Below are 13,637 nucleotides of genomic sequence, written 5' to 3'. Positions count from 1 at the left end.
TGGAAATCTTAGTAATGCATTGACTCTTTTCTTTTAGAAACTAGAATCTCTTTTCATATCCTCTGAATGCTGTGATTTCATCAGATAAAAGGTAAAATAAAGCTAAAATGTACTCACTTATTTTATTTCTCACTTCATTCAATTTTTCACCAAGGCATTTAGCTTCAGCAAACCTGTAAATGCAAGCATAAAGGTACAGAATTATTTTGAAGAACAGCTAGTTAAACTAGTTGTTCACAATAAAATACAGAACTACTTCAGACTACTTTTGATTTGTAAGTAGAACTGGTTGAAAACACCTTTCTATCAGAAAAGATTGTCTGGTCTAAAAGAAACCATTTCTGAAAGAAATCATGCAACAAAGGTTTATTAGACAGACAAAACAAATTTATTTGACTTTCTAAGGTTAAAAAAATATTTTATTCTAACATTTGCATTATCTTAAACAGTCATATTACACTACAATAATAATTATACTACATTACTTGCAGTGCTTTAACATACAGCCATATAAAAGTAAAAGGAAAAAAATCCAAAGTCAAACAAAATTTTTGAAAGTATTAGAACATCTGCTCACCATCAATTTTCAAATTTCAGCCTGTAATTTGCGTATTGCTGATGATTACTCTTTGCGCTGTGTGAAAATGTACATCCCAGGCAATAAGAAACCTCTCAAACAGAAATATAAGTAAAAGTGACAAAACAAAATGATTCTGTTCTTCTACAGATAGATTATGTGAATGCAGACTTTCAGATGACATTCAGGTATCAGTGCAAATACTGATACAAGCCAAAGCTTGCCATGTGAAGATACGCAAATAGCAAGCAAAAAGCAGGTTGAGAAGGATGGAAACAAATCAATGAATCACACTTTGGAAACTCCCTTTTTGTAGTATGCAAATAGCTTGAACTGAAATTTTTTTTTTTTAAATGTGAAATTCCCACCAGGCATGTTTCTCAAATAATTCACTGACCACTTCCTCATTATATTTAACTAATCAAAACTTGAGATTGTAAAATATCGTAATGATCAGAAGTTCCTTTTTTTAATGTGCAGCATGGTGTTGCAGTGGTGTTCACTTCAGTGTTATTAAGCATCCTGCTCACTGTATGTCTTACTCCCTAGGAAACATGTCATATCTAAGTATATCCTTTAAAAGCAGCTGCCTATAGAGCCTTACAAATTCACTTGTATACCCTATAGTCTTCTAGAACTTGATACCTTCTCCTTTTGTGCTTGTTTTCTGTCAGTTTTCTGATCTTTCAGAGCAGTTGCTGTCATAATGATTCTCTTACACTTAACGCAGTACTATATAAAACTGTTTAGGACAAATGGCATACATATCTGGCTTTCAAATGCCAAGTATATGCTGTTGTAAAAATAATGACAGTCAATTGAATGTACAATGGCAAAGTCTGAAGAGTGTCCAAGAGAACTGAGAATTGTTCAAGGAAATATCCATTGTAATAGTCTAAACAGCAATAGTTTAAAATGTAGAAGTATCATTTGCTGCATGGTGACATTTGTTGTAGGACACTGGGCTTGACACGAAATTCTGAATTGTTACTTGGACGTATAGAAGCTGAACGTGGAGGCAGAACTATAATACTTAATGGTGAATCAAGACTTCATTTGATCGGGAAGAGTCTTGATCAAGCCAAAATAACTAAGGAAATCCACAAATTGTATCTCTAACTGAAATAATAGCAAAACAGGTTCAAGAAATATGAGTTACCTCTGGGAAGGGAGGGGTTTCGAAAATTGCCCCTTTTCAATTAATCCAAGAAACACTTATTGTTTCTTGCATAATGAAGGCAAAAGCCTTTGAAGCATCTGTGAGATTTGTATATAAGCTTTTCCCACAGGTGTTGACTTAGAGCACCCAAGCACGCCTTGAAGATTTGAAAGATCAAAGGGAAACATCCCAAAGTACCTCTCCCTGTCTTTCCCTCAGCTCACAGGAGCCAAATACTAAGTTCATCAATTACTTAGTATTTCCTGAGGCAAATATCCTGTTGACTATTGACTCTGATTCATGTTCATAGAGAGATTTAGCTGGACAAGTTGAAGCCAGCTGTCTATCCAGCCCTTATTCATAGGTTACCGCCCATAGTTGACTGGGCCATGCATCTGTTTCTCAATCACCACAGTTTATAAATTGGCACAATAACATAAACTGAAATTTGGCATTACTTTATGACAGTCCAACAAATTCTGTCTGACTATGAATCATAGTCAAACCAAATAAACTAGATAAAGACATAAGATTTGACTCTAATGTTGAAAGGGAAAAAGCTGTTCCTGATACTCCCCTAACAGAAAATTCATATTATCTGTCATGAAGGTGATACTGATACAAATAGTGGTGAGAGAACATTTATATTGTTAGCTGAAAAGAGTTCATGTTTATCATACATGGAGACCACTCCACAGAAAGGCTGAAGTTGCCAAATCATGGCTTCCATTGCCTGCCAGATAAATATCCCATAACGAAACTCCAAAATTAATTTAGACACTAATTTTAGTGTAACAAGTGTTTTTCTCAAAAATTTCACGGTTTGAATGCAAATGCCAGTAATTAAAAAATAAACATTTTGAAAACCAAACCTCTAACTCTTAATGTAAACCAAGACAAAAACACAGAGGCTGTCTAATGAGAAAATGGAGAAATATAGTGAAATAAATTAACATTTACTCATTTTTAATTATAAGAAATTAGAGGCGAACGAAGTGAAGCTCATCCTTTCCAGGAAACTCATCCATAGATACTGAATAAACAAGTTAGCTGCTAACCAGCTGAAACACAGAAAGCAAGGGAAGAAGAAAGTGGAAAGAATTAATGGACAACAACAAAATGGAATCTAGATTTACATCACATCTGTAACCTCAGTAGAATTTTACTACTGGAAATACTGACTAGGATGAGATTTAAAAGCTTCATGCAGTATGCAATATTACATTGGAGTGGCTCAGCTAGGAAGATTTCTTGGTAGTATATTTCACCAGAAAATGAGATGCATTTTTCTCCTCCTCAGAGGAGAATATGTTTGCATTGAGAAACAGGATATTATTAAGATCTCTGGAAGTCAACTATAGGAATTCCAAATTGCAGAAATCTGATTTTGTCTGGGTTTAAACACAGATTTTTTTTTTTTTTTTTTAAAGAGGGCAGCAGTTAGTAATGTACAGAAGAAAAATGAAGAAGCTGTAAGATCACTTTTTCTATTTTACAAAGCCACGTCCCATAGGCAATGATCCTAATAGGATAGCTTGAATCTATTGTCTATCACTTGAAGAGTAAGTCAGCACATGAGCTTCAGAGAGATATTATCCTTAACCATATAGACTTCCCCTCTTTTTACATCTAAAAAGAAAATTTACTGAGTTACAGTACTGAGGAACTGCCCCTGTAAAGAGTTCTGAAGTGGTAGGTGAAAATTTCTATGTGAAAAACAGTATTTCCTTCACATATATTCTTTTTTAAACAAGACAAATGTTTTTCAGTATTTGATTTAAATCAACTGATTAGATTTGATTGCTTATACACAGGTACTTACAGAAAAAAATGTTTACTCTATATGTTTGACTATGTACACTCACATCTATATGAATAATTTCAGAGCCCAAGCAACAGTTGCGACCTTCACAGTCAAACTCAACTAGGCTCACTGACAGTTCACCATTCAATTAATATAAGAATGATATAATTAGCAAGCCAAGAAAATCTACCCAAAATACCCCAAGGAAAAAATAAGACATCTAAAAATAAGTAATTTGTGAACCAAATACTGTTTGTGGTATGACAGAAGTGGTTATGCAACTATAAACAAAATTATTAACATGAGAGGCCTACACATAAAGGGAAGTTATGGTAACCTTTAAACATGTGGTGTCCACACACTGCTTCCTGTGCAATTTGAACACTGGCTGGGTAACAGAGCTTTTGTGTAACTGGTAGTTCAGAGGCTGCGTTCCAAATTACAGACTGGACTTGATATAAATCCATTTTAATGAACTCTAAACTTAGAGCTATAGGTATCTTTTCTAAAACTGACTGTAAATGACATGGGAAAATGGTCTTGATTCAGGGTGTCAACATTCACATTAGTACTGATTTCAGCAATCAGCTGATGCACATTGGAGAGAGGTTACCCAAGGCATTAGTCTGAATCTCTTTGTCCTTTAGGGAAAGCAAATCTGGCGTCAAACTTTTCAGGCTCTGCCCATCTCTATTACATGTTCTGAAACCAGAAGGAAATACCAGTTTGCTTCATAGTAATAACAAACAGAGAAAATATGGAAGAATTGTGATTAACTAAAGGAAATGCAGGGCATGGCTCAGAACTTTATTGCTCCCATTATCATGCTGTGACCATGAAGTCTTCTGCTCAATAGCCAGCAACGCCAGAAATGATTGGAATGTCATCATTTATGCAGAGATGGGGTATCATCTGATACACTGATCAGAAGGCAGGCATTACTAGACATCAATTTACATGGATAAATTCTTACCTATGTGTAATACCTTGGCAATTTGTGTCCCTGTGGCTAAGATATCGATTCAGGTAGAAAGTTAACCAATTCAGAAAAGTGATAAATAGGAAGATCTTGAAAAAGTCACAGAGACATAGAGATTATTTCTTGCAACAACTTCACTGAAAACAGCATCCTTTGTGCCTTTAAAGCAGAATATTCAGTTATTAAGAAAGCAGAATAAAGCAGGAGAAACCTGGAGAAGGAAATCTTCTTCTGTCACCTCCAATCTCAAAACCTTTTATTTCTCTTGCAGTACAAGAGGATTAAAGTTATAAAACTGACACTGAAACAGTACTGTTATCCAATCAACATGAACAAGTGTTGCTGGTTTAATTTCTCAGATGTTTAAAATCTGCTTTATGAAAATTCATGTTTTCAATGTTTTGCCCAGTCTCCCTATTTTCACCGGAAGATTTCGTAGTGTTTTGCCAACCTTAACAATAGATTTGGAGGAGGAAAGTATTATTTCTGTTTTTGAATGCAAAACTGGCAGAGAGAAACTAAAATCACTTGGCAAAGAAGTTAGGAACAACAGACAAAAGCATATGTTATACATCTCCTAGCTTACTGTCCAACTCGAGTGCCGAAGCCAGTAAAGCATTTTTGACAGTGGAAATTGCAGTAATTGATTCAGTCACATGGATCTTACTTCCTCTAGATAATTCATGATCATGAATGCCATTACCACATTGCTTCAACATGGCTATGCAGATAAGATGAATAAAACCAGAGGAAATATGCACTAAGATTCCTCACGCCACTTTTGTATTCTATCCAGACTTTTACTCTGTCACCACTCTGTGCCTTCTGAATGTGAAACGTCCCCAGTAAGAAAAGGTGAAGTTTCTGTACCAAGTTCTCATTAGAAGCCTGGGATGTCTGGTGTAAAATTATGCATTCCTACTGAGACTCATAATGAACTCTCAGGTGTCTGCTTCCAGCTGAATCTTGCTGCGACACTCACCTCTGTTTTAGATGATGTTTGTTGTCCTCAATGGTTATACTGTCAGCATGGTCCCTCTTGAAAACTTCAAAAGCTTCCTGACATCCAAGTGACATCTTTCCTCCTGCCCCAAGAAAATAAAAACCCAAAAATTGGAACTACTTCACAGTCATCAGAAGACAGACATTTTGTATTTATTTAACCCCTATTTAGACAAATATAGCAAGTCAGACCAGGAGTCTTAAAGCATCCAGAAGACTAACCTCACTGTTCCACCAACAGGAAACCAATTTTGACAAAATATTTCTCTTATCTGACAAATTAATTTCATTTCAATTCTCTAAAGTCTGAAAGTATGGGCTTTGTAAGTTTTCAAGACAACTTAAAATGTTCATAAGCAAAACCAAACTTTGAAAATTTAAAATAAGTAAAATGATCTTAGTGCATGCCAGAGGTATGTTCATAACAAAATGCAATCTCCTTCTGTATTTCTTTCAGCCCTGTTTCATACTGTCCCCTAAACATACCTTGAACATTATCACTATTCTTGGAAGAAAAAAATTCAGCCTTCTTTTAATTATGTATTAGTGAATGCTTTTCATCTCCTTTTAAGTGAAGCACTTATTGTTTGGTACCTGCCTTTTACATTTTCAACATGGTGTTTGTTTCCTTTTGTGTAACAGAAGGTCAAGACCTTTTTGGCCTTCAAATCTTTTTAAACATTGCTAGAGAAAAGTATTACAGTCTGTATTATTTATCATTCTCATTGCTAGAAAATCTAGAGATCCAAATAAGAAATTATGCCTCTGTATTATCACTAACAAAAAATTCAAAGGCTTAAGGAGAATGAAAGATCATACCAGAATCTGTGTTATCACAAGTACATATAAGCAAGAAGAAAGAATAACACGTGCACTTAAATAAATTACAGTAATGAAGATAGTTCAGGAGCAGAAAGGGGGGGTGGGAGTTGAATTTCATGGTCAAAGTGTGAAAAATGAAAAATGGCTCCACCTCTAATTCATGGTTGCATCTTAAACCTCAAAATTATATTCCTTAGTTTGGAATTAGATTCTCCTTGGATTTTTTTTTTTTGCTCTACAGTCTTCATCCTGTCTTACTTACAAGCCTGCCTTCCTGCTTCAGAGCTATTGACACCCCCACAAGACAAAGTTTCCTGGGAGTTCTGCAGCACAAGAGTTTTCTATACATTTTGTATCAATGGACTAGGTGTACCAACAACATATGTAGGCCAATTATTTTCCAGGCTACCTGCTTTGCAATTTTGGTGTAAGTGGGAATGATATGTGAACAAAACAGACCTAAGCAGGTTGGGATATGTAATACTGGGATGCTACATCTTACTGGGGTCTAGGTCCATAAGCTGCATTTTATAGTCACTCTAAATATGTTATGCTGCTCCTCATCATACTTACACCACCAGGATTACTCTCCACTGACTTCAGTGAGATTTCTGTGGTGTAAGATACTGTTTACAATGAAGGCGGGTAACAAAAACTAGCACTCAGTGTTCAATAATCAGTAAAAGTTCAAAAAACTCTATTCAAAATATAGTAGAAAAAATTGTCTACTGTTTCAGTCAAAAGAATCAGCACATCTGTTACTAATTTAAGAATTTTGAGTTGAAAATAGAACCACCAGGAATGTTTGAATGGCAAAGCACACAGAAATGCTCCACCCTTTTTGAATAAGAAAATCAAAGAAAGATACAGTGCAAGTCTTCACTGTTGTGTGATCCAAAGGAGCAAGAGGATTTAGGAAAACATATTTTTCTGCGATGATGACCTGAGAATACAACGTTCATGTTTCATGCTTGCCTTGAAGAAAAACAGTCAGCTTTGCAAGCAGATTTTTATAGCACATTCATCCCATGACTAGTGCTAATTTTAATATGCAGCCTGAATTGACCCTCTAAAATTGCTTTTGTTGCAGTAAAAGATTGTATTAAGTGCAGAAAGCCTGGACAAAATTAATGGCTGAGCCTAAAATAAACAACGAAACACCCTTACTCATATGTAACATTGCAATGTAAAGAATTTAACCCTTTTGGCAATGTGTTGCCTCTGAAAGTAGAAATAAAAACAGTAGAAATAAGTTTGGAAAACACAACTATTACAGGGATTATTGCTTCTGCCTGGCAGAAACGTATCAACCAAAATTAAAGGTAATCTGATAATAATTTTCCAGCGCAACATTAAGAGGCAGCAGATTTGTACAGCCAAACAAAGCACACAAAAATAGTTCCCCAGAACTCTTGTGAAGGGGAAATTTTTGGTTCATACAGTCCATTTTAAGAAAATACAGAAATATAAGAAGGAGTAAACAATTACATTCTGAAAACGGCATCTAAGGGAAGGATCTTAAAAAGGACCATTAAGACTGTCACTCAGTATAACATGAGCATAAAACAGCTACAGAAGAACGTCGCAGCCTGTGGGTAATGACAGAGACATTTAGCATGATAATAAGGGAAAAAACAGCAACGTTACTACTAGTAAAACTGCAAGAAACACTGAAGTTTGATGGCATGGTTGTCTTTTCATTCTGCTCAGTAACAAAGGTTATTCCTTCTCCATGGCTGATGTTGCATCTTCAGTCGTGCTGCTTACATTTCCTTAAACAATCTATAATCTCATAAAGTAGTTTCACCTTCTTGCAGATAGCCTCCAAGTGCAAAGTTACACTAATATTATTGGCATGCTGTTTCTCCTAGGCCTAATTCAAACAAATAAGCTCTGTGTACTTTTATAACATGGTGCTATTGAATTTCTGGGGGTTTTCCTAGCTGGAAATTGAAACCTATGCATAGCAATATATACATGATATGAATAAAAGCAGAATGAAGAAACCATTGATGACAACACAGTTTTGGCAAGGTAGTTGAACAGTTCATCTAAAAGGGTTACACTTGTAGAAAACAAATTCTTTTACAAGGCAAACAATTTCTCTTCTTCTTTAATAGCATGGAATAGTGTGACAAAATAAATATTTGAAAATTCTTATCTAAGGAAAAATCATCATATCCTATAGGATGAGAACCAGGAAACACATGTCATCAAGTCATTACTGTGTAAACTCAAATAATCATTACTATAAAAATAATTCAGATCATCAGAAAAAGCATAATTTTTTCTTGCAATCACATCCATGAAACCCCAGTTGACAAGGTTGCATACAAAAGTAATAAATTTTGTATCAACTTAATTTTAATTACACCTTTCCTGTTAGGTTGTGTAAATTAGCTTTAATATTAAAACACTCACAAATATGCTGACTCACAATGTGAAATTTACAGCAAACCCATCATTATTTACAGCAAATTCAAACAGCTGAAATTCTGGGAAATTTAAGTATGATCCACATCCTGAATTTGCATGTTTAAGAATGTCCTCATTCAAGATTTGATTTCAGTCTGTACTCCTATACAGTGCCCTCCACCAACTTTCACATTAAACAAAATGTTTTGGCTCAATAGGCTCCCACCCATAAAATGTGCAAACTACAGCTGTCCCACTGAACTTGGGTAAGTCAGAAAGCAGAATGACAATGATGGCTCACAAGCCCTGAACTAGAGCAACAAGATCTGAAATGACCAATGAAACGGGTAGCTCACTGTAGCGTTGATAACAGGCTAAACTCTTGAAATCAGTAATGACTCAAAATACACTGAGCAAAAATATAATAAGGCTTTTAGATGTGTCTGATTACTTTTTGAGCTGACGTGAAAAGATCAAAATGATTTCAAGATTCAGTTGTATGCCAACAGCTGGCAGAAGCCTGCATATCAGCAAAGCCCCTGGTAGATATTATGCACCCTATTCTATCCCTAATTTAGAGATCATTTATTCTCAGCTGCTAGCAGAGAAATTATAGGGCTGAATGCTATTTTTAAGTTAAATAGTATCCCCTGGGATTTCTCAAGGGCTCTATCTGAGTAGGTGAGAGAACGTAAATTATAAACTTAAAACTTATTTTGTTGCCACAAGTGATTAAACGTGGTTGAACATATTTAAATGACCATGCTGATTTTTAAACGTATCCAACACCCACAAATCCTAACGCAGCTTGCTTTAGTGATCCCTGTTTATAAATATTGGGTAATTTTTAAGGACTTCAAGTTATTTTAGTAGTTTTTCATAAATATTTAAAGAGTGCTCAAACTGGAAATGGCAATTCCAGAGGGCTGAAGTCTGGCCACCCTTTTTTTCGGTTGGTTGGTTTGTTGAAAAAGGTTTTATTGCTCAGAGTGAGAAGACCTTCATAAAGTTTAATGCATGCAGCTCACAGAAAACATTTACATTGCTCTTCAGTTAAGTCTGGAAAAATCTGTCAAACAATAGCATTAAATTGATATATTTTCTGTCCAAAAGCAGAATCCCAGTGTCTCCTCACAACTCCACCTTGTAACCAGATTCTGGTCCTGGTACAAGAGCTCCAAGGGGGTTCCAGCAGCCCTCATGCTGGAGGCTGCCAGTTTAACCTGCAAAAAGAATTGGAAACAGCTCTCCAGGAGAGAAGAATTAAGGTTGCAAGTTGAGCTGTTCTGAGGGAGTAACATTAAGACTGTTAACAAAAGCAAACTCTTGGGAATAGCTATTCAAGACCATGTATTCTGATGAGAAAGGCATCTGTCCCCATATCTGCTGACATATTTGTTTTGCAGAAACTACATTTTCACAGTAGAAGACTTTGTCTCTCCATTGCTACTAAGTGCTCTATTGGACAAGAATTGACAGCTCTTCCACTGAAATCACCAGGAGCAAAAAGTCCCCTTGGCCCAAGGAAAACTCTCATCCAAGTGAGGGTTATCTGAAGAATTTCAGGAGGGCAGCTAGTGTGAGTTGTGTCTTCATGCTTACAAAGACTGACAACCTGTTCATGCTATTATGTATTTCCCGTAAGAAAAAGGGAACTGTGGACAATTCAGAATGAAACTAAAGACAAATTATTTGGTAAGTCTTTGTAATAGAACTAAGGTATTAGAAGTTTTGCATGTAAGCATATTTCATTACATCTTTACCAGGACCTCTCAAGACATCATAGTCATCTGTTCAGAATGGAAAAAAGTAGATGTAACAGAGCTTGAGCATGAATCAACAAATTATATATACTTAAAAATAGGAAAACAAACCCAAACCCAATATACAACAAACAATTCCTCACTGTAAAGCTCAGCTGAATTTTTCATGAAAATCATGTGTGTTACATATGGCTACCTTCATTAGACTGCAATTCAAAAATGGGAAAGACATAAAACAAGGTTGCTCACGGCACCCCTGCAGGGCTGAACTGCAAAACATAGTCCTTGGGAAAGTTAAAAGCCTCAAAGGAAAACCAGAGTATTCAGACAATGAACTAAATAAAACATTGGCATAATTTAATTTCACTGTATCTAGGGTTTCTTTGTTTATTTACAGGGGAGGAAGAAGGTAAAATGACCAGTTTCTTGAGATTATGAGCATTGTAGTACTGAACACTAATCTAGGCAGATCAGACTGCACTCCACAAGTGAAAATTTTAACTGTGTAAACCCTTGAGTTGATTGGTGCATAGGTCATTTACCTAGGCATCACTTTACCTACATAAAATTAACTGACTGACAAATAAACTATTCCATATATGCTGAAATAATTTATAAACAGAAGAGAAATCATCAGTAAATTGAACACTGCAAATGCCTAACAGCAGAGAACAAACTGTACAGGAATATGTCAGACACAAATCAAAGACAAGTACCATTTTTACTGCAATGAATATTATTAGAGGACATGTGATCACTAAAATTGGGATTTTTAAGATTACTAAAATAAAAGAACAAAAAATGAAATACAATATATACAATGACAACTTTGTAAAAGTCAATGTTTATAAAGTTCAACTAGAATGCTTACAAAAAAATCCAACAAACTAACCACTTAGAAGAATTCCATTAGAAGTAGGTTTTTATATTAATTAATATTCCTCTGCAGGAGTAGTAAGGCAAATATTGAACAGTATTTCAAAATCAAAGGTGAAATGAGGTATAAGCTTAATTTAAAACAAGATGAAATTATCTATTTTAAGATTGTCCAAGAACAGAGAACAACTACTACGAAACTCCAAATGAGATACGATAGCTGATTTTAATCATGCTGACATTCTTCAGTTTCATTATTTTAAGACATCTCAAGTAACAGTACAGGTAAGAAAAATATTTTTCATATTAACCCAGCTGTATGTTTTTAATAGCTTTACTTTTGCAACAACCACCATTTGAACTTCAATGCCTAATGACAGTCAGAAAGGCGGGTTTAGGCTCCTTACTGACATGTGGCAAGCCTGATACCAGATTGAAACTTAGAGTGTGGAAAAGACTGAAACTATTGAAATCCCTCTCCTGGAAAAATAGTATACTAGTTTGTCTACCAAGTTTTTTTCATGTTCTGATACTAACATTATTGCAGAAGTATTTTAGATTTCATGTATGACAGCTTGTATGTCTCACAGAAAAACCCCAATTGTCAGCTATTATTTGCAAGCATTTACTTCTTTAAAGCTGCCTATGAGATCATATTTGATTGCATAATGCATACACACATTGAAAGTCCTTAATTGGTAGGTACAGAGAAAGAGCCTGAAATGAAGCATGGTAAGCTTGGCAGAAGCTCAGGGGGTGGATACAAAGGAAAATATGAAGTCAAACCCACAAGAACTTTTGGAGACCCACCCAGCAGTGCTGCCACTTCTAAATAAATAAAATTCACTTCTGCTTATGCTGGAATCACACATTTCACATGACTTCTCTTAAAACAGGACATATATCTTCTACTGCATTGTGGAGTTTATATTAAACACTGGATATTAGAAACAGACTGTGAATTTCCCTCTCTTTGCAGGAGTCTAAATCTGTTCCCTTCAAAAGTCGATGCAGTTGTAAAACTTTTACTAAATATAAGAAAGGGCCAATACATTACGCACATGAGTCACCCATCAACTTTAAATTACACTACTGTGCTTAAGATGAAGATTTCAGTTAAGACTGAGTAACAGCAAATTAAATGTATGTTTTGACAACCTTCATGTATTTGCTATGTCGCAGTAGCAACATTTGCCGCTTGCGTTTTAGACCTGAAAAAGGGCTTTTATGTTCAAAAACTTGTCTGCCTTTTTCAGCTAGACCAACATGTTTAAAAAGAAGGTAGAACAGTCTCATCAAAATTTGCCCCATTTATATGTTATATTCCTTTTCCATATATCTTTCTCAACTTTAGAAAAGTGCCTCTGACTGGTGTAATAAGAATATTTTAAGAACTCTACCAAATGACAGCCTACATCAATGGAGTCCTGGCAGCTTGGACCAAATGCAAGTGAAGGTTTTTTTAGGGACATCTGCAGAGGTCTACATGTATTTTCGGTGCCTGGAGAATCATCTCCACCACCAATCTTGCTGGTAACACCATAAACCACAAAAGAGGCATATTTCATCTTCAGAGCAGTTTAGCAGAGGAAAAAAAACTTCTTCTAAACATCAATCTGGTTTTGGAAACTTACTGTACTTTTAATTTCATATTATGTATTAGTTTTATTCTTTACTAAGATACTGAGGTTTTCTGACGTATCACTACAACTGTTACACTATCATGTTACACTACAACTGTTACACTATCATGTTACACTACAACTTAGGTAGACAAGAAAAATATCTGTAGTGGGTACACCATCAATTAGTACCAGCCTGGGCTATCTTAATATTTCAGGCAATAAACTACAGTGTTGCAGGAGCTGCTTCATGAGTGTTTTTTTGGGGGGAGGTTGTGGTTTTTTTTCTGTGTGTGTGTTGTGGTTTCCCCCCACCCTGCCCCATCCCCAGCAGGAACTCTAGCACTAAAAGAATGGTGTATACTGAGGTAGAGAGTTGGGAGAAGAAACCATGAGATACACTTGATGTTAAGCTCTCTCTTCTCACCAGTCAACAACCTAGATTAGCTAATTTTAAAATTTGCTATCTATTTACATTCAAAATGAATGAACTTTACTAATCCCATTGCTTATTCCTTTTGGCAGATGAAAATTAGCAATTAAGAAATGAGTGGAACTTCTTTGTAAAAAATGAACTTTGATTCTTGCTCTGTTGAAGCTTTATTGGAGTTTGCTTCT

At 35.4% G+C, this 13,637-nt stretch overlaps 1 protein-coding gene across 1 annotated transcript in view; it reads right to left on the bottom strand.

The window, feature by feature from the left end:
- Window positions 1–13,637, bottom strand: part of KIF6 (kinesin family member 6) — a gene marked incomplete at its 5' end in the record, with an annotated part of 157,561 nt that overhangs the window by 50,454 nt on the left and 93,470 nt on the right. The window contains 2 exons of the mRNA XM_010161423.1: window positions 118–173; window positions 5,502–5,604. Of these exons, the coding sequence (XP_010159725.1) occupies window positions 118–173; window positions 5,502–5,604 (159 nt within the window). The remainder of the gene's footprint in view (window positions 1–117; window positions 174–5,501; window positions 5,605–13,637) is intronic.

The sequence above is a fragment of the Eurypyga helias genome, unplaced genomic scaffold (assembly GCF_000690775.1).
Source record: "Eurypyga helias isolate BGI_N326 unplaced genomic scaffold, ASM69077v1 scaffold4031, whole genome shotgun sequence".
NCBI lineage: Eukaryota > Metazoa > Chordata > Aves > Eurypygiformes > Eurypygidae > Eurypyga > Eurypyga helias.
Note: the sequence above shows the minus strand (reverse complement) of the source record. Positions and strands in the feature narration are given on the sequence as shown.